The 26,809-nt window shown below is 44.4% G+C and overlaps 1 protein-coding gene across 6 annotated transcripts in view; it reads left to right on the forward strand.

The window, feature by feature from the left end:
- JMJD6 (jumonji domain containing 6, arginine demethylase and lysine hydroxylase) overlaps positions 1-26,809 on the forward strand; it is a 79,493-nt gene that overhangs the window by 11,623 nt on the left and 41,061 nt on the right. The window contains exon 7 of one of the 6 annotated variants that reach the window (XM_081185412.1): positions 1,723-2,751. The exons of 3 other annotated variants lie outside the window; for them this stretch is intronic. In XM_081185412.1, coding sequence (XP_081041538.1) covers positions 1,723-1,786 — 64 coding nt within the window. In that variant the 3' untranslated portion in view covers positions 1,787-2,751. Of the gene's footprint in view, positions 1-1,722; positions 2,752-11,479; positions 12,299-26,809 lie in introns of those variants that run through there. 2 more of the 6 variants (XM_081185417.1, XM_081185418.1) reach the window with 2 other exon arrangements.

Here is a 26,809-nt window from a genome sequence, read left to right on the forward strand (position 1 = left end):
TTGTACCTCCATACACAACAGTCTCTACCCTGAAGGTCTGCAATATAGTGAAAAGATCTGATGTCCCAATAACACTTAAAAGCAAGTTTAATGATTAATTGGGTATGCTTCAAAATTCTCTTCTTGTTTTTCTGCTTACCCCATTACCAGCAACCTAGGGAGAATTCCCATCTACTGGCTGATGCATTGTGAAAGTACTAATTATTCATTTCCAAAATACTACCATATCACTCAGGCAGGGATCCATATATCACTTGCCAGCCTTAACTCCATACTTGCACAAAACTATCATTTTTTGTGAATGCCAACAGTATGTGTTAAAAGGATGGCTGCCTTCTGTATCCCATAACTCTTTTCTTCCAGGCTCTTTTTCCTTAAAACACTTGAGTTAAACTAGCAGACTTGTACCTGATGCTGCTCAGCCAGTGCAGTTAAAATCAGTATCGTTTGTAAGGTTCAGTCTACTACCTTGATTCAAAATTGCATCCAAACATTGAGGAGAACCTGATGTCTGAACTCAGTAACCATCATGCAAAGTTTGGTTACAATATCTTAAGAAGGATCCAAATGCATAGCGAACGCACAAACACCTTTCCAAAATTTATAGCAGATGAAAGTAACCAGGTGAAGTTACCTTGCATACCCCTGGATTTTACAACTTCCTGGGAAGCTGTATCTATATAACTTTATGTTCCAATTTTTTGTGGCCTGGTACCCAAGAACTCGTAACTCAGGAGGCAGATGAACAGCAACAGGAAAGGAATTAGGACTAGTATAGATATCTTAACATTGACCAGAACATTTGAAGCAGCCTGAGTCAGCCCAATATTTACTCATTGGCAGCGGCATTTTCAATATCTTGGGCAAAGGTCTTTTCTAGCCTTGCTTCCTGCTATTACGTTGTTTGACAACCGTGGATTGCACCAATAACCTTCGGCATGCCAATCAGAATTTGGCAAAATCTGCCAGTGCTGTTAAAGTATTCCTTGCAACCATGAGGTTTAGAATATTGAAAGTGTATTTGTTTTGCTTTCTGTGTTTAAAAAAGGAGACTTGTGTAATACATTCTGTGTGGCCTTTATACACTAGGTTTGCAGGGAATGTCATCTTTACCTAGAAGTCTTAATTCCTGTTTGTCATACCGGGATGCAGATACATTTGTTCAGCCATGTACATTTATTTAAACTAGGATTACAAACCTTCACTGAGTTGATCAGTGAAATTCATCTGGAAGTTGGGGGCTAAGTATGCTTGGTGGGTGAGGCTGAAGAGCCCTGCCATTTGGGTACAATATGCTAACTTTCTCTGTCTTGTATCAAATATGCCATTAAAACACAAACTTGGGTGGCTTTTTTCTTTGTATCAAAAACTGATGGATATTTGGCATAACTGGTTAATCCAATTATATTTTTTTAGGAATAGTTACCACAAGCAACTGAACATGTCAGCGTTCAGCTACAGTCAGTGTCCTTTTTAAATGTATATCTTCCACAAGTGGGATTTGTTCATTTGTAGATGCTATTTGCCTCTGTTACTGTACTAGGGAATATTTTTATTCCAGATCTCCCAAACTGATGAAAAAAACCCACATTAAACTTGGGCTTTCTTTCTTTAAAAAAGTTGTAGATTTTATTTATAGGAATGTACATCTTGCATCTGAGTAGCTGGCTAGCTCCTTTCAGTTGCACTCTTTCAGTGTTGTCATTTTCATTGTTTTGCCAGATGCCAACTATATTCCTGTTCTGCGGAGTTGAAGCCAGGCAGCTGTCATGCTGGAGGAAAGTAAATTGGTTTTGTTAAGTACCAATCATTCAGATAGCCGTGGGTTGGGAATAAGGATCCTGAATTCTTTACTTGCCCAGGGTTGCAAGCAGAAGTAAATAACTCCAAGCTTCTGGTTTAATGATTCCTTTGTGATGGGGTGACAAGAGTGTGAAAACTGCAATATTGCTTCTAAATAATCCTTGCCGAGAAAATTTACAGCTGATCGTTGTTTAAATCACAACTCTTATTTTAAAGATACTGCTTTTCACACACCCCCCCTTAATGTGCCTCTTTGAAAACTAATGCAGTGTTTATATTATGCCAGCTGCAGTTAGACCTGAAGTTGCTGCCTAAAAGTCCAATGGCTAATACTTGCCTTTTTTATAACTATGATACCTAGAAACTTCTGAGATTATAATGATCCTAGCCAGGATCATTATTAAACACTAATTAAACAACAGGGGTTTTACAAATCAATATATCTCTAGCTCAGACTTTATTTTCAGGTCCTTAATCCTGTACTGTTATTAGAACATCCTTTTAAAAGGATGCATGTTTTACAGTTACCCATCCGATGAAAAATTTCACTGAGAGCTTGTGATTGCAGCACAGAAAGCCCTGGGTTTATTAGCTCTTCTTGCATATTTCAGTTAAACTGGATCAACCTTTTTTCTGAACAGCTTTCAGCAACAGCCATTTCTTACTTGGGGAACTGTGCTAAAACCTTTTATTTCTCGAATTCCTAATGACTGTGTCATTGTGTTGAGGATACCTGAGAGGCCCTTAGACTAGAGCTCCATTCTTCCCTTTTGTGAGGGGCGAAGTTTCTGGACTGTTTCAGCAACATTTAAAGTGCCACCTCCGCTAACAGCTTGTTAAGTCTAATCATTTAATGGAACCAGGGTGGGAGTGCTCTGAATTGTTCTCTGAATGATTTTCATGTTTTTCATTTTTAAATTTTTTAAAATAAAGCCTTATTTTCCATTACTTCACTTGTACTTAGCTTTCATCTAAACATTGGGTGATAATCTTTTTCCTTATGTGCAGTAACTAACTTGCAGTGTCACAATTTGTAGGATTCTGAAATACTTGATGCAGTGCAGCATGCTAACTACAATATATCTTCTGCTAGAGCTTCAACTTCTTATTGAATTTGTATCCTGATTACTGCCTTGCATTTTCTAGGAAATGCTTTAGATATTATTGTACCCTTCTGCATAGAGGAAATCAGAAGCCCAATGTGACTTTGTGCTTCTGCAATACATACATTTGAAAGCAACAGTGAATTGGCCTTTAGTTTTGTGTAGCCTCGATAAGGATATCAGAGACAGAACAGATTGCCTTTAATTAACTTGTAGCTTTCGGTTAAGCCATATCAGACAAATTAAACATAAGTTTGATATGGCTTAACTGGAAGTTACAATATCCTTTACTTAGCCAGAGCAACCGCATAGATCTGAAAAGAAGTTGTGAATCTCTGCTTCGCTCTCTATGCATGCTAGGCGGTGTGCTACTTACTCAGTGCTAGGCTATAGTTATGCGGCTGAGAGGAATTAGCTATGTTTTACTAGAAAACTCATCAATAGTAAAAAAGGGAATAGTCTATTATCATAGAATTGTACAGGTGGAAGGTACCCTGGGGTCATCTAGTTCAACCGCCTACAATGCAAGAATCTCAACTAGATCACATGGCAGATGGCCATATAACCTCTGCAATTATATTGTAGGAATTTATTTTTAGGAGACTTTAATTAGTTACCAGAGTTTGATCTGGAAGCACCTACAAAGCTTTCCAATCATCTTTTTGTTGACCTTGGTCTTTCTCTGGATTTAAAGTGCAATCGGAACAAATGTGGTTATGGTTTAAACAAGTTTCACACAATTTCTTACAAACATTTAAAACCATAAAGTCACACAAATATTGAAAAGAAGAAACACAAGGCATTTCTTAAACAGTAGAGATTTAAGGTAGCAGTTCTTACCTGTCACCCCAGAGTCCCATATGCACCCACAGCTTTGGTGGTCCAAATCCAAAAGAATCACACCCATCATGCTTTTGCCCCTTTTTCTATAGTTCTTAAACCTTGGGTTCCATATAAGGTGGCTGTCTCAAACATAACGCCCCTCTGATTCTCCCTCTTTCTCCACATGTGACTTTGACCTACACTGCAGAATTCAGTAGCCTTTCCCACCATGAGCTCATCCCAGTTATGTGTTCACCTGGTCTTGCTGAGATTTCTGAAAATAATACAATTCCCTGTTATGATCCTTTAAAGTATTCACCAGATGTCCCAATCAAAACCCTAAACATTTAACACACTTTCCTGCCTATGTTCTGTGTCTGAGGTTGCAAGTGTTCACAGAATACCTCTATCCCTTGTTCTATTTGCTTTACTGTCCACAAGTTCCTCTTTTCCCAAACTTGCTCCAGCTTAATATACCAGTGTATCAACGTGGTCAATTTTTATGAGACCCCATATCCTTGATGGGTCCAGTATTCACTTCTACTTTTTTCTAATTCAGTTAGGTGCATTCAGCAATGAACAATGTTTGCCTCCTGTGCAGCCCACTGTAAAATTTGGCCTTTCCTGTTTCTGCCAGCAGCTATGAATAATACTCCATTTAACTTCAAGACAGCAGTCTGATAGTTGAATGGTGGTCGCAGGGTCCTACAATAGCCAGCCCAGGAAATGGCTGAAGCTGTGATCCAAGTATACATGGTTACTAGAAAGTAAGCCCCATTGAACTCTGTAGGAAGCCACCTACATCAGTTTCTTAAGACTTTGCAAATTCTTACAATTCTGTGGTACAGGATTTAGATTCTTGAACCTGAACAACAGCTTATTTGCAGCTTTGCCTTTATCTTCATGGTCTCCCTCTGCAGCATTGGTGGGGAAAGAGTTTCACTGTCCTTCTGGTAGACTCCCTTTTGTATGGTACCATCTTGTTTGCGGGATTTGCATTGGCTGTCAGTCTGCTACCAGGCACTTTCCCCTTATCTATCCCTTATATACTGCATTCTGTAGGAGAGTTTGTCTTTAAAAGTTCCAGAGGTACCAAAAGTCAACCCCACAGTAACTCAGATTAGGGCTTTCAGTATAGCTGCCCCTATTCTATGGAGCAGCATTCCTGCTAAGATAATGGCAGGTGCCCACTATGTATGATTTCTAGAAACAACTCATACCACTTTTGTTTCTGCAAGCCTTTTCAGCTAATTGAAAAGTTACCTGCCTTAGGTGTTCATTTTGTGATTTTAAACCTACACTGGGTCGTTCTTTTCTGCCTTTTAAGGACATGGCTGTAGGCCTCCTGGGACCATGTATGTGGAAGGCAATTCCCTAATTATCAAATAATCATAATAGCAAGAAGGGAAGGGGGATTTTCTGTCCCACTTCAGATGTTCAACTACCGTATTTTTCGCTCTATAACACGCACCAGACCATAACACGCACATAGTTTTTACAGGAGGAAAACAAGAAAAAAAATATTCTAAACGAAATAGTGGATATATGATTTTTGTGGTTCATGCTGTGGCCACAGACATGTGATCTGACAGTGAGTTTGGAGTAGCCCAATGCAAAAATCCTGAGGATCCATGTGGATCCATGCTTTGTAACCACGGAGGAGGGAAGGAAGGGGAACCATGGATCCTCTGCTCACGACTGCAGCAGATCCCCCCGCCACCCGCAGGCATTCGCTCCATAACACGCACAGACATTTCCCCTTACTTTCTAGAAGGAAAAAAGTGAGTGTTATGGTGCAAAAAATACGGTAATTTGCTCTGTTACCATGCCATGGTTTAGTTGTGCATTGGCTATCCAAACACACTGGTTGTTTACAAATTAGGTTGACATGTCTTTGTGCATTGGAAATAGTGCTGGCGCTCAACTATCCTTTCCTACCTTGTTTTTCTCAATAAGGTCCATTCCATTCTACAGCGATTGAGTCTGCATATCGCCACCATAGTTGCAGTTGTCCTTGCTGTCAATTTCCTGCTTAGATATTTGTTTGGAGGACTACCCTTTTCCAGTAGAGGGCAGCAAACTGCTGAAATTAGCCAAGTGTTCTGTGGAACAGCTTGGTCTGTTGAAAATTAGAACCCGTTTGATTAAGAACTGGCCTTTATCTCCAAAAAAATGGGGTGATCTGGACTAAGGAGAGCAGACAACAACAACCTGGTCATTTAAGTAAGGGGGAGGGGGAGAATCTTGGCAAACCATGCCACCACTTCCTTATAACCGGGAAAGGTAAACCTGTGACCCTCAGGAAGTTTTGTTCCAATTCCCATCCGTCCCAGTTAGCATGGTTCATTTTCAGGGATGATGAGAGTTGCAGAGCAGCAACATCTGCAGGGCACCAGGTTCCCTACCCATTGCCACATCAACCCTTTGTACAGATCTATGGCTCTTCATCGGTGAATCTTCAAAAGGATTCCCAGTCCATAGATTTCCCTTTTTTGTCAGAGGTTCTGAGAACCAAATATTCAGTCACATAAGACTACAGTGGTACCTTGGGTTACATACGCTTCAGGTTACAGACTCCGCTAACCCAGAAATAGTACCTCGGGTTAAGAACTTTGCTTCAGGATGAGAACAGAAATCGCACAGCGGCAGCGGGAGGCCCCATTAGCTAAAGTGGTGCTTCAGGTTAAGAACAGTTTCAGGTTAAGAACGGACCTCAAGAACGAATTAAGTTCTTAACCCGAGGTACCACTGTATATACTTGGTTCCTGGCTGCATGCTTCCCATGGGCATCTGGTTGGCCACTGTGAGAACAGGATGCTGGCTTTAGATGGGCCACTGGCCTCATCCAGCAGGCTCTTATTATGTTCTTATACCATACTCCCTTTTTTTTAAAAAAAAAAAGTAATAATCAAGTTTTGGGTGTTTCTTCGCTAGATACTCAAAATCCAGAAATGTCCATATTGAGTGTGTCCATATGAACACTTCTGCAAAATGGAAATTTAAGCAACAAATAAAATAGAGGCTATGACCTATCACTGATGTGCTGTATACTTGGCTCACTTGTACCAGTTGCTCCCTCTTGCACACAGAAGTAGTCAGTGTGGGAGCTACTCTAATTAAATCAGAGAACTGGAAAACTGTATCAGATGCCAGTTCTGTCATCTATTACTTTTACCTGCCAAAATGAAACTTGGAGGCAACTAGCCCAGACCTTCCCAAAGATTTGAGTCAAGCGGAGAGAAAGGTAGAGATGTTCTAATGCTAAAGATTTAAAGAGAATTCACTTCCCTCTTCTGTCATAGTCAGTTCTGAAAAGTGACACTGATGTATCTAGCAACTGTATGTTGCCTAACAAAAGAGAAGAAATACCAGCCAGCTGACAATGCTTCCTAGATGTGCTTAGCACCGTCCAAAAGGGAGCGATCGCTAACAGTCCAGCTCTGCTTATCCCTTTCCTGTGAGATATAAAGCTGTATGGAGGAGAAGATTAGGTGTTATGGCTGTTTGTTACTAAGAATATAATTATCCACATGCTAATGATCACCGTCTTGATAGGATTAGCCCGAAAGACAATCCCAGCTACAACCCTGGAGACGTTGCCTTGGCCAGTGCACTGTTCTTTAAAGTGGATTTACTTGGTCTCCCTATCCCAGGCAATGCATAAAATATTAATTTATAAAGGTCACATTAGAGCTCGGAGAGAATTTATATTGGCTCTGTTGACTTAAGTAGGACAAAATCAAAAGAAAACAAACCCTGTCCCTTAAAGGCATGCTGGAATGTGACCCTTGTCTCCAGAGGTGAGCTTGATTAATGCCCTCTTGCTAGGGGTGGTGAGATTAAAGGGGAAGTTCTGCTGCTGCCATCTCCTACCTTCTGCTGCCACCTGTTCTGCCACCACCATGCATCCTACCGCATGCGCCGTTGTCAGAGGAGTGGCACCACTATCAGTGCTGATTTAGGGTAAGACTGCACTGGTTTCAGGTGAGATCTTGCCCCAAATGGCTGCAAACTTGCCCAAAAATGGTGCTGATTGTGGTGGGGCTTCTCCTGGGGGGGGGGGGGTAGGCAAGGCACCCACAGGCATGCTGCCTGAAGGAGTTTCCTGAAGGAGAGCCAGTGTGGTGTAGTGGTTAAGAGCGGTAGTCTCGTAATCTGGTGAACCGGGTTCACATCTCTGCTCCTCCACATGCAGCTGCTGGGTGACCTTGGGCCAGTCACACTTCTTTGAAGTCTCTCAGCTTCACTCACCTCACAGAGTGTTTGTTGTGGGGGAGGAAGGGAAAGGAGAATGTTAGCCGCTTTGAGACTCCTTCGAGTAGTGATAAAGCGGGATATCAAATCCAAACTCCTCTTCTTCTTCTTCTTCTTCTTCTTCTTCTTCTTCTTCTTCTTCTTTCTGGTGCCTGAAACAGTGGCGTCCCAGCCACCTCTGCCTTCTGCTGTAAAGGAAATAATGCAAACCTGTGGGAATGTGATTTGGTGAGTTTGTTTGTTTTCTACAACTCTTAAAGGCTGAAGTCGTCTCAAATGCCAACTGGAACTTCTATTCATATATTTTAGAAAATGGGAGCAGCCCTGCACCCATCACTTCTCATTACTGATGATGACTCACTTTTTCTCTGACCTGCAAGCTAGTAGCATAAAATCAAAGTGTGTGTATGGCTGCAAGCATCTCTGCACACACAGATCTCTAACCAGGCACTGCCCAATACCGGGAGCATTTAAAACCTTTGTCTTCAACAAAGGTGATCTAAAGTGGGTCATAACAGTTGTGCTACCACCACACAAATATATGGTAAAAGGAAAAAAAGAAAAGAAAAGGATCCCCAGATGCATGTCTGGATTAAATATGGGTCCTGGATCTGTAAAAATGCAGACTCTACCAATTCAAGCCTTTGGTGAAATCTCACAAGCTGTATGTGTACAGAGATGGGGGTGACCTGTGGCTCTATGTTCTTGAACTACAACTGCCACCATCTCCGACCATTGGCCATGCTGGCTGGGGCTGATGGGGGTTTGAAGTCCAGCTACACCTGGAGGGCCACAGAGCTCCTCACTCCTGCTTTGCTGTCTCAGTACAAAGCATTGCATTCAATGGACCCCTCAAGACTTCACACAAAACTGGGAACTGTAACATGAGCTAGAGACTGAGTTCTACCCAGCAAATTTGTCCCAGTAGCACAAAGGCTTCCACCACCTACACAAAGGAACTTCCTCTTCTTTCCTCCCCATGAATTCCTCCTGATCTGTTCTAGGGGTTCCTTAAACCCCAGAGCAGATGTGGGAAAAGAACATCCTGTTTCATAGGCAGAAGCCCTTGCCCTAGTCAGAGGAGTTGGTTGAAGACAGCCCTATGCTGAGCACCTACGCTGATTCATTTATACATCTATTGAAAAAAATGGGGATATGTTTAGCGAGGATGTGGATAAAAGCCAACCCTCTCTTATCTTACCAGAGTTCTGGTGTTACATACAAACTTCAGAATCTTAAAATGAACCAAAGAAGGCTGAAGCTGACCTCTTTGTGGGTTTTTGTTTTTGTTTCTACAAAAGAAACAAGGAAAAATGAGTAAAATGGAGAGATGGGTAAAACTTCTGCCGCTTCTAGCATCCACCTTGTACCTTATCTTTTTTCCCAAGGCTGTGCAAACAATATCTGGCCATCCAGCTTCCTGGCAATGACTCGAGACCAGTAAACATCGCTGAAGGCTGCATCTGCGTTGACTGCAAGGTTATGGTGCAGTCTCTCTCTCTCCCTTTATGACTGAAGCAGGATGGAGAACTGCAGGACTAATCGCTCTGTTTACAGGCCAGCACCTAGCAGCCCTAGGATATGAGTCTGGCATGCGAGCTTTAATTTCCCTTTCCTGTTGGCAAGTCAGGGCATAGTTATCTATCCTGATAGCTTGGGGGGGAGTCTGTAACGGCACAGATAAATTTTACTTCTGGGCAGCAATCTGCTACCAGCCTTACAAACCTTGCAGGGTTTAATCAATATTTAGGACTGTTAAAGAGAGGGGAAAAGCATGGCCCTATTGTCCAGAGATGTTTTCTGTCACCTTGTGCCTCCTTTTGTGGTGCATCAAGGATTGTTCTTCCTGCCTTGCTAAGCGAGGCATTGCTGTGGGAAGTAGACTGAACAATGCACAAAGCCGGTGTGTGTGACAAATGATACAGGTGTCTCTAAGGGAAGCTGTACCTCTGTGGTTTAACCGGTGGCGGCTGCTGCCAACCCCTCAGATTCTACCTTGCTTTGAAGCCAAAGGCTCTTCAGCTACAATACTTTTCAAAAACAGGGAAGCAACACTTCTCAGTCCACTGCTCACCTTCATTCCTAATTTGGTTTAATAGACTGACCATTCATGAAGGATGTCTCTGGACCTGATCCTGACCAACTTATCCTGAAGGCAAATAGAGACAGACAGCCCAGCTGTATTAAGTATTTTAATAATGAGTTCTAGGAATGGGGGGAGGTGAACAGAGAAGTTTTTGGATGTTCACTTAGTGTAGCATACAGGCAGGGAAAGTACTTAGCACTAGGCCAGGGAAATCTCTGGAGAAGGTGTAAAAGAGATTCCCTCTTGCAAGATGTTCCCTTGTATACTGAGGAACAAAACAACTGAATTGCTAAACCAACCTTAATTGTTGCTTGGCTTTGGAGATTATGGACAGAAAGAACCTTCCTTGCTGGGTGGAAGGAGAGAATCCATAGCAGACAGAGTATTTAAGTGGGAGATGGGTTTGAGCTTATTTCTGCTACGGTGATGAAGGGCTGGCTGCATGTGAGAGAGTGCGCCAGTTATATAGCACTCTTAATGGACCAAGTGTTTTACAGTCTTAATATTTCCTCATTCCTGTGAAATAAGTGCTTAATGTCCCCATTTTATGAGTAAGCAACTGAGGCAGAGGCTGAGTGATTGATTCAGGGCCACCCAGTTGTCTTAACTGAGCAAGTGCAATTCATTGGTGGAAAGAGGCTTGTTATTCTTACTTATTTTATTTCTACACCACCTTCATCCAAAGATCACAGGTCAGTTTTCAATATAAAAACACATGCAAACCATAATAACAAACAGAAATAATTGCCCCCCCTTCCCCTGCACACATATACACAGTTTGAAGGGGAGAAGCAGAACAGAGCATTCCATAAATATTGTGTTGTCACCCTATGGACCTCTTGCGGAAGAGGCACACAAAGAAAGGCCTCGGGTGATGACTGCACAATACGATTTTATGATTGCTTGATCATAGTGTTTATCTATTCATAGGCATAAGTAGGATTTATATTGGGGGCAGGATGGAGGGGGGTAAAACCAAGCTATCTATGACGCGATTGGTCAGTTAAGTATTTTTATTTATTAGATGGGGGGGTTGTCCCCTGGTTATGCCCATGTATCTTATGATTTGATGATATTGTAAGATGTTTTATGATATTTCACTTTCTTCAATATTGTTTTATTCTGGATTGTTTTATTTGATGTTTTAATTAAGGTTGTAAACCACTTTGAGTTGTTGCTTTTTGCTTAAAAATATAAAGTAGCATAGAAACATAATAATAATAATAATAATAATGATGATGATGATGATGATGATGATGATGATGATGATGATGTCAAGGACTGGGCCCAACCCATACCAGCTGGGGAGAAGGAGCAAAGCGAACTCGCGCCCCCCGCACCAGGGGGTCTGAGAGGCGGGAGCGCGCGGCGGTGGGCGGGGCGCAGGGCCGTGACGCGCGTGTTGTGAAACCCGACCCAGCTTGAGGAGAGGCGGGATTCCGCCCAGTGCTGCTGCTGTCAGGCTGTTGCGCGGCGCGCGTGGGGACCGTGGAATTCGCCGGAGCTCTTTCCACTGCGCGGCAGCAGAACCAGGGCAGGCGAGATATCGGAGGGAGCTGCCTGCCGCTCTTACGCGGTTCTTCTCTGGTAGCGGCGGCAGCTCCTTGCTGGTGCGTTGCAGGCGGTGCTGCGGAGCCCCCAGCGCAGGGACTGCGGCGGCGCTGCTGCTGCCGAAGGAGGGATGGATGTAGCGTCGGGGTTATACTACCTGGCCGTCCCGCTGCTCTTCACCGTCTTGGCCGTGATCCTCGCCTCGGTCTTTGTGAAGCTGAGGACCGGCTCGGAGGGCGACAAAGCGGCGGCGGCAGCCCCGGGAGGAGGCGAGCCCCGAGAGGCCGCCGAGGAGAGCGCTGCGGCAGAGCCGGCGGACGGGGCAGAGGGCGGCGAAGCGGGAGCGGAGGAGCCCGGCGCAGCGGGGCCTCCCCGGCTTCCTGAGGAGGGAGGCGGGGAAGTGAAGGGCGAGGGGAGAAGGCGCCGCGAGGAGGAGGAGATCGGGGCTGCCGAAGAAGAAGGGGACGAGGAGGAGAAAGAGCAGCGCCAGGAGAGAGGCGCCGAGGAGGACGAGGACGCCGCCTCTAGGACTGCCCAAGCCGGACAGCAGAGCCACCCGCAGGAGGTTAAGATCCCCAGCCAGGCGGCGGCGGCTGTCGCTGCAGCTCCGGTGGCGGTAGAAGAAGAGCAGGAGGAAGAGGAGGAAGAAGAAGAGGAGGAGGAAGAGGAGGAGAGCAAGGTAAAGGAGATGCTACTGGGGGAGCCAGGGAGAAGTGTGTGCTTGGAGAGTCTTGTAAGATCCAGGTGTGTGTGTGTGTGGAAGGGAGCCCGAGAGTCATCTAGTCCAACCCCCTGCAATGCAGGACTCTCCACGAAAGCATTCCTGTGTGTGTATGTATATGTATATGTATATGTCTAGATCGCGGAGCTCCTCCACTTCTCCGGACAGCCCTGCTTTTGCATTTTGTGCGCGTTTGCCTTGTGCATGTGAGCCAAGCCGGTGACTTGAACTGTGCGGGTATTTGGTGGGGAGGTCAATGCGCTCTCCTTCCTTTCCTTCAAAAGGCCGAGCGAAGCCTCCCGCCGCAGCCAATCAAGGCGCGGATCGCCTCCTGCCGAGGACTCCCCTCGCCTTTGTTGCTCTGCGTTTCGTGCCCATTCAGCATTCCAGGCAATTGGCGGGCGCAGCTCCAGGGCGATGCCACGTTCCATGCAGTGCTATTACGGTACTTCTAATACTTGCACTGCCCTAGCCCGCATCCTGGAAAGATCGCGAGTCAAAGAGGTACCGTAATAAACGGGGGACAGTGATCCAGGACCCTCGATCTCTTGACAGCATCAACCCAGACTTTGATTGTAACCAAAAGCTGTCTTGGTTTCGCTCTTTGTACGTCCCAGTGCATCTATAAAAGGGAGACCCCGAAAAGCTTTCCATCCCCTTCTCTCCCATTTGTGTAACTGGTTCAGGAAGCCCACCTGTTGCTTCAGGAAGTATGAGCAATGACTGCTTGCTGCTGCTGCTGTAAATGTCGCAGGCCTCATTCAGAAGAGAGACTTTTAAGATTCCCAAAGAAAAGGTGTACTGATTTATTTATTTCTGAAATAGCTTGATGGAAATAATGCAAACACAAGCATTACCTTTTACCTCTAGTTGCTTGTGCTCACTTTGGGAATCTGCCTTTGGCGTTTTGTCTTTTCTGATGGTAGCCTAAATGCTAGAGGAGGCCTTGGAAAGTCTTCTCCTTACTCATAATGCAACTTTTATACATGAAGATGAAATCCCCATGGGTGGTGCCTTTTCCAGCCTTTAAGAAGGATAGGTCTGGCTTCCTATCTCCTCCTGCAGTCTCATGTTTTCCTATAGTCTCGAGAGTGAGACACATTATGATGTGTCCCCTATTTTCCCAGAGATGTGCCCTGGATATGCATAGGGCAGGAGGCACTGGCATGCAGCAAAGGTAAAAAATACTCGCCTCTGCATTCAGCCCTGGATGGCTTCTGATTAAAAATAAATGAGCCATCTTCAAGACACAAAGAGGTGACACACTGCCTGCTTTGTCAACCATTGTTCTAGTTAGGCTATAAACCATGTGTTGTGCTTAAAGTCCTTAATATCTAAAATATGCCCCATTACTTCACTCTCTTCTAGACTGGCACTGGAACCGTATTCCTTGAAGTAGTTCAGATATAGTCCAGACAAGTGCGACTTGCAGCAACATTTGGCCATGCTTTTTCTAGGATACTCCATTCCATTTCCACTCCCACCTCCTTTTCCTGTCCCCTCCTCAACAGTCGGCATTCCCATGGCCACTGAACATGTTCGGGCCCTGTGGGGTTGTTCTATGCAGGGCTGCTACTTTGATTTTATTTTTCTACAGACTATTTTGTACTTTTCTCTATCTGCAAGTACTTCTGCACATCACCTCCTGGGCCATTTTGGCTATACACACTCAAGGAATGAATCTGCCGTTAGCATATAGGATTATTACAGATGCACACTGAAGTATCACAACAGATGGCTCCAGGCAGACCTTTTTTTAAGACGCCAGAAGTCTAAGGAGGGTGGTGGCTGAATGTTCATTTGAGGGGATCCCCTCATTCATAACTGCACCCTGCATTAAGGTCATTTCCAGGGCTTTTTTTGAGCAGGAACTCAGGTGGGCTCCATTGCCATTATAAGAGAACAAGGGAGGTGTTTATGGTGAGTTCCAGCACCTCTTCTTCCATAAAAATAGCACTGGTCATTTCCGCCCCCCTACCCTGTTGGAGTGCACTCTGTCCAGATAGATGAGTCACTGTTGTCATCCACATGCACAAGGCCAAGAACAATTCCTTTGCTGAAGAAAGAGGCTGCCATGAGGGCTTGAAAAGAGGGAAGCAGTGCACAGCCCCACCCACATCAACACTTCTGCCTAAGTGCAACACAGAATGTGCGCTGCCTAACATTGACTTGGTTGTTGAGGAAAATCTACTGCATATAGAAAGTGTGTGTAAAGTCTCATGAAGAGTCCAAGTCTAGCCTCATCACCACTGTGGCATGACTCAGCATTGGGGAGGGAGGACATTGATTCCTCCATTATGTTGGGTGTATAATCTTTGCAACTCCATAGAAATAGCGCTGTTAAAAGAGCTGTTGTGTTGTAGCGGCTAGACGACAGAGGACATGAGCTGCAGTCTAGAACGCTTCCAGTTCAAATCTACTCTCCATGATGGATCTCACTAGGCATTGCTATATCATCATCATCATCATTGTTTCCTGAATTACTGCATACACCAAAGCTGAATAATTCCCCGAATAAAAGGTGATTTTGGAGGGGATTTACTAAATGAAAGTAATTTATATGTGTCCCCCCCAATTTGATTTGGAATAGCAGTGGGAACACCAAACTTGTGTCTCCTTCCAAATGGTGTTGGAATATAATTCTCATCACCCCGACTGAATAATGCTGCTCATGGTTAGAACAACTAAAAGGGCTGGTGCCTGGTTAGGTGTGTGCAGGAGCGTGGCAGGCCCAGAGGAGATTAATGAGCAGTGAGCCTGTCTGGGTGCTTTACTGGGATCCAACCCAGAAGACTTCGATTTAAGATTATTTAATTCCATTGACGTCACTGTCTTTAACTAGTTTGTGCCGTTCACTGCCTCATACATATCTTCCAGTCCCACTCTCCCATCTCTAACAGGGGAATAATACTAACCTGCTTAGAAGTTGTGGTAAGGATTGCTGAAGTTCTTTGAACCCACAAAAAGTGCTATATAAGTATTATTTTTTCCATTTATAGCTCCCCTTTGCCACAGTGGGCTCAAGGTATCATACCCCCCATTTTATCCCCACAACAACCGTGTGAGGTAGGCTAGGTTGAGATGTGATGACTGACCAAAAGTTACCTAGTGAGCTTCATGGCTACATTTTAACCTGGATCTCCTGGTCTTAGTCTGAGAGTCGAAACGCTACCTTCTCCAACTAGTCAGAAATAACAACTTGGGGGGGGCTGTTTTTGGTTAAAATCACTTCAGGTCTCCATCTGAGGTCTCACTTGGTACAAAAGCCAGTGCGGAGTAGTGAATAAGATTAGTAAAGGGCCTGGCGAATGAGTCCTGCATTTACTCTGCTCATTTTGTTTTCTGGTTCATATGCTGCTTGCCTCTGCGGCATCTCTTTAGGAGAAATGCTACCTTCATTGGCTTTTTTGCGAAGTAAATGGAAGCAGTGCAGAGTCAGCACATCTTGGAAGCAGGCCCCTATAGCCCAGATGCCAGAGTGCAGGAGGAAGGATGTGTTTGTTGAAGCTATTGTGATTATTATTTTCATCCCTGGACCCGGTGATTACCTTCCACATCCCTCGCTTAGCTCCCGTGCCTGTTTATGCCTTTGGGCACCCTTTTACCTTGTTTTGTAATTTCCCCGGGGAGACATTGGCGAGAGGGAGAAGTTGCCCTGAGCAGGCCTGCTGATCAGGAGATAGCTTCTGTTAAGCCAGCTGGGTTTCCCAGCATACAGAGCATGTGCTGGCTTCTCTGGGTGGAAATATACAGCATCTAAAAAAAGTAAAATAGCTGGCCTCAGAAAGCAGCCTCCCAGTGTGCTTGGTGGGAGCCTCCCCACTGTCGTGGCATGATGGGCGTCTCTTGGTTCAGAAAGAATTACTTTTATTTCTCTGAGGTGGGGCTAGGCTCCTTTCTGGCTAGCGTACACCCTTCTCTGCCTTTCCCCCTATTCTTCTGTCTCTGTATTAGCTACAGCTTATCTACACTTTCTAAGAGTATCTACAAAAGCAACGTTTATGCCTGCTCTGTACATAAGGTCACCTCATTTTACTGCCTTTTTGCTGATTGTACCCAAATATGTCCATGGGGTGTTCCCATGTTTATTGTGTGATAACTATCAGTGCAGATCAATGGGCAGTTTCCTGTGGCTCCTAGCTGTATGTCCATAGAACACAGCTTCAGAAACAAAGCTGTCGTATGAATATGTTTGGTGACTCCCATGTTGCTAACCCTCATGGTTTTGGAGATAATTTTAGAAAAGGGAAGACTATCATTTGGGGGAAATGCCTTTTGTACATTGTAAAGCTACCTGGCTTTCCCCCCCCCCCATCAGTGCGTCTCCTATCATGTCTCCCTCCCTTCCCCTCAGAATCATAATCACCTCTCACCACCACCATCATAACTCTGTCGCTCCATTTCTTTTCTTGTTACCTGTAATCATGAAATCTGTGCAAACTCAAACTGTGAATGAAGAATGCACATCTGCACCAAAACGAATCCACACATTCTAACTGTGTTAAATTTCACGTGCTGCATTTGGCCGGGGGGGGGGACTAAATTTGAATCCACGTTACTTCCTGAACAGTGCCCACTAAATTGCCTCAAAAACAAAATATGGTCCCTAAGTTGACTCCCTCCAGTTATTGCTGGACTGCATCTTCTATCGCCGCTGTTCGTTGGTCATGTTGGCAGGGACTGGTGGAAGCTTGAGTCCAATAAACACCTGGAAGACATCATATTGATTACCCCTGTCCTATGCCAATAAGGGACGTGGGTGGCGTTGTGGGTTAAACCACAGAGCTTAGGTCTTGCCAACCAGGAGGTCGACGGTTTGAATCCCCACAACGGGGTGAGCTCCTGTTGCTCAGTCCCAGCTCCTGCCAACCTAGCAGTTCGAGAGCACAAAGTGCAAGTAGATAAATAGGTACCGCTCTGGCGGAAAGGTAAACGGCATTTCCGTGCGCTGCTCTGGTTCACCAGAAGTGGCTTAGCCATGCTGTCCACATGACCCGCTGTCTGGGGACAAACGCCAGCTCCCTTGGCCTATAGAGCGAGATGAGCGCGCAACCCCAGAGTCATCCGTGACTGGACTTAACCTATGCCAATAAGCAAACTCCATTTGTTGTTGTTGTTTTTTATAATTAAGGGAGAATTATCAGGCCTTTTGATTAGAACAGCCACAGGAAACCAATGCCTGGTTAAGTGTGAGTCTACCAGGTCCAGAGGGGTTTAATGAGTGGATGGGCTTGGCTGGGATCCTAGCCAGAATGCTTTGAGGCAGAAGTAACATCCCGAGCAGTTCACTGGCTTAACTGCCTTGTGCTAAACATTGTCTTTCTTATTTATTTATTTATTATGTTAATTTATGCAGACTGCATACCACGCATTCACAAGGCTGAAAACCAATATATTGGAAGGATATTAGGTGGGAAGATGCCTTGTGTTGTAAAGAAAATGTCATGTTTCACAACCCCACAGCCTGTAGAGTATGGTACCTACCCATTCCAACATCCCTTGTTTTTTAAGTTCTCAGCCAGAATTCTGCAAATGACCTACAAGTCTAAAGTCAAGCATTTCTTTTTTTGCACACACAACTTCCAAGGAGTAGCTGATACATTCTCCTCTGCCTACCAGCAAGCTACCTCCAGTTTTCTTTTGTTTGTTAAACAGCTCAGGGTTGGATGATGGGCCGGCTTCACGTCACGGTCTCCCCATTTCATTTTACCCCACCCACCCCATATTAGACTGTTAATGCTAGCTGGAATATTCTGATTATTACTTCTCTGCCACTCGCCACATGTTGTTTGTGGGAAGAATGGCCCCATTTAGTTGACTTGCTTTGCATAGCTTCTTTTGGCTGATCTCGGAGGGAGGCAAGGCTGTGCTTGAGCGGTGTCTAGAGGGAGGGAGATGTTTCTGTACTAAGCAAGTGCTTGACAGGACAGGACTGGCACAGCACATGGGAGACTAGGCGTGTGTCTGGGCTTGTCTCTGAGCAGGCCTTTTTTAAAAAAAGCTGGCATTAAAGTAAATGGTGCCCACAGAATTCAAGATGGTGGCAGTCATTAGCACTGCCCTTTAGTCTTTGAAAACGTGATCTGTGGTGTCTCTCATCTCCCTTACTCTAGCTAGAGCAGAAATAAGGGAGCCTTTGAATAAATACTAACTTATTGGATTATTGGATCGTGGGTTTGGAACTCAGGGTTCAGCTTTATGCCAGGGAAGACCATTTGTCCAACTATCCTATTATTGTCTGCTGTTCAGGGTCTCTGTTTTGGACTGCTGGGATTGAACCTAGGATGTTCTACATGCAAATAATATGCCCTAAACTGAGCTATGGTCTGGCTTTCTTTCTTGATTTTTTGGTCACTTTCCAGGTCAGCCCTGTGAACTCTTTATCGGCTTGCATTTTGGTTTGTCTGATTCATCCAGCCCATTTTCTCATGAAAAATTCTTCTATTTGAGAATGTCATTGCCGTTGCTATGAAATTTGCAACTCCAGAGAAGATATTTAGGCCTCTGTGGTATACTCGCTTGCTAGGGAGCAAGCCCCGTTGAACTCAACGGGACTTGCTTCTGAGTAGACATGTATCATCAGATTGTACAGGAAATCTGATCAGGGCTTTGTGAGTCAACGGAGTCAAGAGAGGCGGACTTGGATGCAAATAAATATCTGGTTCAGCTGATTGGATTTATTTGTCCTTACTCCCAGAAAGGGAATGTTGTTGAGCTGTTTCTCTGATGGCTGCCTTGCAAAAAAAGAAAAGAAGAAAAAAAAGGAAGAAGTATGAAGCAAGCATTTGCCTTAAAAATATGCTGATTCTTGGAGTTTTGAAAAACTCCTCCTGTCTGCCTGACACTAGAGATTTGGTCAGGGAGCTGAGCCACTGCTGTTTGGAAGGCCACCTAGGAAGACGTTGTTGACTACGCAGCTGCCTCTAAATGCCAAGAGGAATCTGGAGAAAGATGTAGATACCTTGAAAATAATGACATTCCTTGCCTCCTGGCTAATTCTTAATCTGTGGCAGGCATGATTTATTAAAATAATCTTATCTAATCAGGAAAGCTCTAGAAATGTCTGCTACCTGAGTTTCCGAGACACTGAGCTCAGCTGTCCATTCTGTAGCCACCTCAGGGGTTTCCTAAGCAGGCAGAAGGCCCTTTTAATTGAATCACTACATCAGGAATGGCAGAAAAGCAAGGATGATTGCCTCTTTCCCCTTCAACTGCCTGGATCCATCATGCATCAGGACGTGGTTGGATTCCGGTCAAATATTAATCAGCCAACTAAAATGCTCATTGATAAAAGGTGCTCTCAGTGTGCTGATAGGCTGTTTGTTGATAAGGGGCTTTAGCATCCTTATCCCGTTCACCTTCACAAACCAAGGAAACCAAGGGTTGGCCCACCCATGACTGTTTGTCACTTGGTAACTTCATTATGATGTTATTTTGCACCCTTTATGGAGTAACACAAGCAAACAGACACACAAACAAACAGGTTCTGTCTGCACATTGCAGTATCGAATGGTAACATGTAGCATCATGTGATGATGTGACTGAGTGGTCACATATCTTAACACTACATACAAACTTTCACTGCCTGACTTCACATAAAAGCAAAAGTTTTGAATCAAATCACTTCACTTGTTTAGCTCAGCTCAAAGTTGTTATGTATTCAAGCTTGAGTCTAGACTAAGGATTCTGAGCTCCTGTGTTCTGATTCGAGACATCACAGAACATTTCAGGATTTGGGCCTCTGCCATTGGCCCTTGAACTCTGAATTGTGATTCACAGCTTGGAAATTTAGACAGCCAATCACGTTGGGAGTGGGAGTGGCCCAGGCTTTCAGGAATGTATATAAGCAGTTGCTTTGCCCCTGTTTTCCAGTTACGTATTCAATAAATTTCTTACTGTTATCACTGTGTCTTGCCTCATGGGAACCCACCTGCGCTTCAAAAGTCATCAAAAGCTGGGAGGAAATCAAGCTGATGTCCATGTGCCTTTGAAAACCACCTCTGAGAATGAGAATCAGCAGCATCCCTAGATGCTAAGCAATGTACCGAAAAGACTGGGCTTGGCAGTCAAACCAAGTTTTTGCAGCAAATTCCAACCTGTTGGCTAGTTGACCACATTTGTCTCTCTCCACTCTCACCCCCTTAAAACACTGGATTCCTCATCACTTGATAACCCAACAGTTCAAGCACCGTATTCTGTAGATATTAAATGTCTATCCCACCCTTCCTCTTAAAGGAGCTCAGGGTGGCAAATTTTAAATTGCTGCCAAGTCCAAACTCCCACCATGGCTGGCTGAGGCTCCCAGTTGCTTGGAAGAGTGATTCTTGGGGGGGGGGGGAGTCTTTCCGCCAAGAACAGTAAACAGTCTATTTCTGTTGGTGAAGTAGGTCCTTGCTTTGGGATGCATGTAATAATAGTGACATGTATTGCAGAAGTTCTTTGCAGCTGATAGAGCTGTAGCCAGCAGTGTTTTGTGGATAAAATCCTTAAATCCTTTCCTGCCCTGTGAGCTGGATCAGAAGTAGGTTTGTGCATCCCATCTGCTCATCAAGCTGCAAAGCTTTGATACAGGAGCCATTTTTAAAAGGACCTGACATCCAGCTAAAAAGGTTTTGCAGTTCAGATAAGAAGGGAGCCTGACCAGAAGCAGAGACTAGATGGGATCGGATACAGCTGTGGATCTTAAAGGCCTTTCTTTCACTGGCCTGCTATGCATTCTCTTTCAGCTGAAGTTATGGGAAGGAAACAAGATGCTCTTTTCAAGCTTCCCAGGGCCGGCCCTACCTTTAGACAGAATGAGGCGGCTGCTTCAGGTGGCTGATAATGGGGAAGCAGAGTTGTGAGTGGTGATCTTGTTTATGGGAAACAGTAAGTCACACCACATCATCAAACTCAACAAATATTTATTAAAACCTACAAAGCAACAATTTTTGACATTAAAGAGCAACATAAACAACTTTGCCAAATAATTTCCAGATTCTGATTGTCTTGGCAGAAATATCCCACGCCTTTCTTTGCAGCTTAGAAAACTAAATCTCTTTCTTTCTCTCTTTCTCTTTCTCTCTTCCTCCCTGCCTCTCTCTCCCCCTGTCCTGTTCTATTCCTCTTGCATGGACTGCTAGCATGAGGCCTTCTCGGCTTGCCTCTTAAAGAGACAGTATCAACAGGTGACACGTTAGAGGATCATGGGGCCTCCCCTTAACCCCTAACCAAACCTGGTGGTCTTAGAAGTAGAAGATGAGGAGAGTGCCCCATCACCAGTGTTGAAAGAAAATTCATCGCCCATTTTCGTCAACTTCTGAATGTGGAATCAGGATGGGGAGAGGAAGTGCCATATTACCGCAGATCCCAAAATGCTTTTGGCTACCCTTGCCGCCTTCTTAATATATTCAGTTACCATAGATGGGGTCCTGATCACCCATCAGACGTTTGGTTGTCTTTATGAGTATTCACACACAAAATAGCCCTGCTATGTATAAATCCTACCTACTTATTTTGCCCTAAAACCATAGGACATCATGTTCTGAAATCAGTAGGCTGAAAATAATATCACACAGGAGGTTCATAATGTTATTCCCATTTGCAGATGATGAACCTGTAGTGGTTATGGGGTGGGTGTTTAAATTTAAAGTATTACACACTTTGAGCAAGAATGGAGCCTGCAGCTCTCTGAGTCCCAATCCAGTTGCTTAGCCCCTGGGCTTTGGCTTGAGTATGAGAAACTTCCTTGGCATCTGATGACTTTAAATTTTCCATCTGGATTTCTCTTAAACTTCTGGAACTGTTTCCAGAACTCTCCAGGTGTCTGGAACCCAGAATGGGCTAGACTTCATTGTGAATTTACAATGTCCCTGATATGGGCTGATGCTATTGTCAACCAATACAGGAAATTTCTACATATGTATGAGAAGGTATAGAAATGCTGCCAGATTCTGGCAAATCCCTACTTGAGATTCCTGAAGAATTCACTAAGGCAAAAGCTTCTCTTGCATCTCTAGATGTATGAAAGAGTGAGGCCATTCCTTGCCTTTCCTCCTTCGCTCTATTGTCATATGTGCCTTGAAATGGCTCAGGGCAGGAAATGGCAGGGCAAGAGAGAGGGCACATATGAGCAAATTTAAAAATTTCAGCTCCCTCCTCTCACTCCTACACATCATCCTACAAGCCAACTCAAGAAACAGGAGTGAAAGAGGCATCCAATTCAGAAAATATACAGACGAAAACCAGTGGTACAGTGCAGTCGCTTCCATGGGACTTCTTCTCCGACTTAATTTATCACTTCCTCTTCCCAATTAGGTACACGCTTAAAAGATTCAAGTCTTTCTTGTCTCCCTGTGGGCCTATTTGGCAATATAATATACAACCTACTGCCATTGTCAGTCCTCTGTGTCCAAGCATTGTGGATTGCTTGGGGTCCTTGCAAACCTGAACTAACTAAAATCTGGATTATTATTTTGTTGTTGCTGCTGCTGCTAAGGTCGGTGGAGTTTAGTATTCATTCAGACATGGGACTGCAACCTCAAGCGATGATTTGTACACTTGAAGTAGCCATCCCATATTAAAATAACGCAGAGCATTATTATCACCTGACATCATTTTTGTGTGTGCATACACACACACACACACACAATACAGTCACAGCAAAGAAAAGAACATAGTACCAAGCTCATGGTGTCATTTTACATGATCTTAAAAACACTAGCAGTCTATATAGCTTCTCCATGGACAGGTTTGTGAGGCTGGTGGAAAAGCTTTATTTTCTTTCCCCCTTAGAGAGCCAGTGTGGTGTAGTGGTTAAGAGCGGTAGTCTTGCAATCTGGGGAACCGGGTTCGCGTCTCCGCTCCTCCACATGCAGCTGCTGGGTGACCTTGGGCCAGTCACACTTCTTTGAAGTCTCTCAGCCCCACTCACCTCACAGAGTGTTTGTTGTGGGGGAGGAAGGGAAAGGAGAATGTTAGCCGCTTTGAGACTCCTTAGGGTAGTGATAAAGCGGGATATCAAATCCAAACTCTTCTTCTTCTTCTTACATATGAAAGAAAAGGGAGACTGGGTTTCACATCAAAGGTATTTTCCTTTATAACCCCATTTGCAACTCTTCTAAGCCCAGTTAGTTGTTCCGAACTGCAGGCAGAGCATTCTTATCATCTGACATCATTTTGACAATATATTTCACCGGAGGGAGGCAGTTCCCCATGTCATCTGAGTCATCAGAACAGATTGATGGAGTGCTGCGCCCATGTGCATGTAGACCAGTCCTCAGATAACTCTTCCTGCCTTGTTGAGGGTTCCTTTTGTGGGGAGAGAAGATCTGGACGGTGCCTGTCGCCAAGCAAGCAAAGATGTCAAGATCACAGTGCAGCAGTCTTAGTTCCTCAGAGCAGGGGCCGCCTCCGACAGGCACAACCATGTGGGAAAGGAATTGTGCTAGACAACAGCGGTCCTATTCACCCAGTAAACTGACACTTCCCCCTGCAGAGTCAGCTGCCTCCTAACTCATGTTTTGCTTTTCAAGCAGACAAGATCCTGATTAATGGGCAGAGGATGGATGTTATCCCAGCTGCCCTGTAGGAGTTTCGGGTGGGGTAGCTGCAAGGAGCAGAGCTGCCAGATGTTCCTTAATTTTAAGAAAAGCATCCTTAGTAGTGGGCGGGGGGCAGGGGGTTAGTCCTTGTTCCTCACCACCTTTTAAAGAAATTAAAACACAATAGATGCGCTGGAGTTTAAAAAGGAAAGGTTTCCATGGGAGCTCTTCCTGCTCTTGGATTCTAGTGGGGGAGGAGATATGGGGATTAGTCTCTCAGCATTAAGCTGTGCACAGATCAGCTCTTGTGGAAAACCAAGAAAGGATGAGAGGGGAGAGGAATGAAGGGGTAGTAATTGGACTGAGAGTAGAAGCTCAATTAAGAGCTGTCATTATCGTGTGCATATGCTGTCTTTTTAATAAAAAAACAAAACACATACACAGTCTAGCTAATTATATATGGGCTGCATTTTAGATTTATAGAATCCCAATGCAGGCTTTCTAAAGTGGTCAGGATTTTAACCTTAAAACATCTCATTCAGTCCTATAAATTTGTGGGAACCTCCCCCAAAAAACCCGACCAAAAGCGGGGTGTGTGTAGAGATTTGGCAATATGAGGTGCGGCTCATACTTCGTTATTGTCATCTGTAGGCCAAAAAAACCAACAACACCCCAATCTACAGCATTCTGCTTTGCATTTTCCTTTTCCTTTGTGCACTAGGTTCTTGAATTCCTCCAAAAGGCAATGGAATAATATTTTTAAACCTCCCACTGCGTACAAGCCAACAGCCCACCCTCCCCAACTATAAAGTTAGGAACTCAGTCCACATGCTCAAGCTCTTGTGACAGCTTTTGTTTACGGGAGCTGCTGGATCAGATGACATATTTACAGCCAGTCCAATTAGAGGGGCCTTAATAGGCTCCTGTCAGTTCTATTTTAGGGGCCCAGAGCTCAACAAACCTGTCCTGCATGTGTACTATAGCTCATTGCTTCAGCCTCTGCCAGTGTGGTATGTGATGTTAATAATGAGAAAAACAAACAGCATCTTCACACAAACATTTCCCAAAGTAGCAAGTAGTCATTTGGTAGAACGAGCTAAACCTGACTGTGTTATTTCTTTACTGGACTACATCATTCCTGACCATGGAACATGCTGACTGGGGCTGATGAGAGTTGGAGTCTATAACGTCTGGAAGGCACCATGTTGGCTATCCCTGCTTCCGACCATGCACAATTTTTTTGCTTTCTTTGGACACATGTGTCTCCTCATCCTCTCCCCCTTTTTTGACTATATTTGTTTTTATTTTATTTATTAAATTTGTATACCTATACACATAGATCTTAGGGCAGTTTACAACCCAAAGTTATGTTATACAAAGTTCAACATACATAATAAAAATGATCAAAACCATTATCGATACAAAGGGATACGCACTAATAATAAACAATCTATTCCCCAACAAAAGCCCCTAAGCAATACTGCAGCCCACAAATCCATATACTGTACACAAATCCAAATTAACATATAACATTTAAAAACATTTTTTTTAAAAAAACCTAACTCCAATACTTCACATTTCAGTATTCTTTTCTACCTCTGATACTTCCTGTCATTTGGGGTGGATGATAGCATCATCCTTGCACTAAAGCAGGGGTAGGCAACCTCAGGCCCATGGGCTGGATGCGGCCCAATTGCCTTCAAAATCCAGCCCGCGGATGGTTCAGGAATCAGTGTGTTTTTACATGAGTAGAATGTGTCCTTTTATTTAAAATACATCTCTGGGTTATTTGTGGGGGTATAGGAATTAGTTCATTTCCACCCACCCACCCAAATATAGTCCGGCCCACCACATGGTCTGAGGGACAGTGAACCGGCCCACGGCTGAAAAAGGTTGCTGATCCCTGCACTAAATCCTCCCTCAAACTGTGTGGAATGACAGCACATCTGTGCCTCTAGACAGTATGAATTGTCTGGTTCTGATTCTTCCTGGAATCCTTCAGTTTTTATAGACAGCGGTTGTCTTCAAAGGCTTAAAGGGCTGCCACACAGAAGATGGAGCATACTTATCTTCTGCTACTCCAGCTGACAGGTCCAGAATGAATAGGTGGAAATGGCAAGGGAGCAGATTTTGGCAACGCAATGGGAGAACCCTCTGAACTTGACGGTGTAGCCACCTACCTTGGGAGGTTCTGGTAGGCTCAGATCTCCTTCGCTGGGTATATTTAACCAGAGATTTGGACAGCCATTTGTCAGGGGTGCTGTGGTTGCATGGAGATGCTGCCTCTCCATGTGCACCTGCATATCTGCAGAGGTCCAAAGCTAAGTGTTCTGTCAATAATACTGCTACCTGTGCTGCTTCCTTGAGTGAATCCTGGGCGCAGGGTGAACTGCTCACTCTGCCAGGGATGGAAGGGGGAATGAGGCAAAAGCACGTGGGGAGAGAATGGTGCCAGATTTATGTATAAGCTAAACAAGCTATAGCTTAGGGTCCCACTCTCTTGGGGGGCCCAAAAAAAATTAGAGGGGGGAAAACTGGTTGTGCATTTCCAAAATATAAGATAAAAAACAAATAAAATAAAACTACATGCAGCAACAGTGTTTTGTGTTGTGTAGGCTCCTAGGATGTAAGTACAGTGGTACCTCGGGTTAAGTACTTAATTCATTCCAGAGGTCCATTCTTAACCTGAAACTGTTCTTAACCTGAAGCACCACTTTAGCTAATGGGGCCTCCCGCTGCTGCTGTGCCACCGGAGCACGATTTCTGTTCTAAACCTGAAGCAAAGTTATTAACCTGAAGTACTATTTCTGGGTTAGCAGAGTCTGTAACCTGAAGCGTATGCAACCTGAGGTACCACTGTAATAGCCTGCTAGCCTGCTCCCTAAAATATCACTTGTTTGCTCATTTCTATATATAGGGTGCCTACACTCTGCATGGACTGGTTGCT

This window comes from Podarcis bocagei (genome assembly GCF_964188305.1).
Source record: "Podarcis bocagei genome assembly, chromosome: 2".
Taxonomy (NCBI): domain Eukaryota; kingdom Metazoa; phylum Chordata; class Lepidosauria; order Squamata; family Lacertidae; genus Podarcis; species Podarcis bocagei.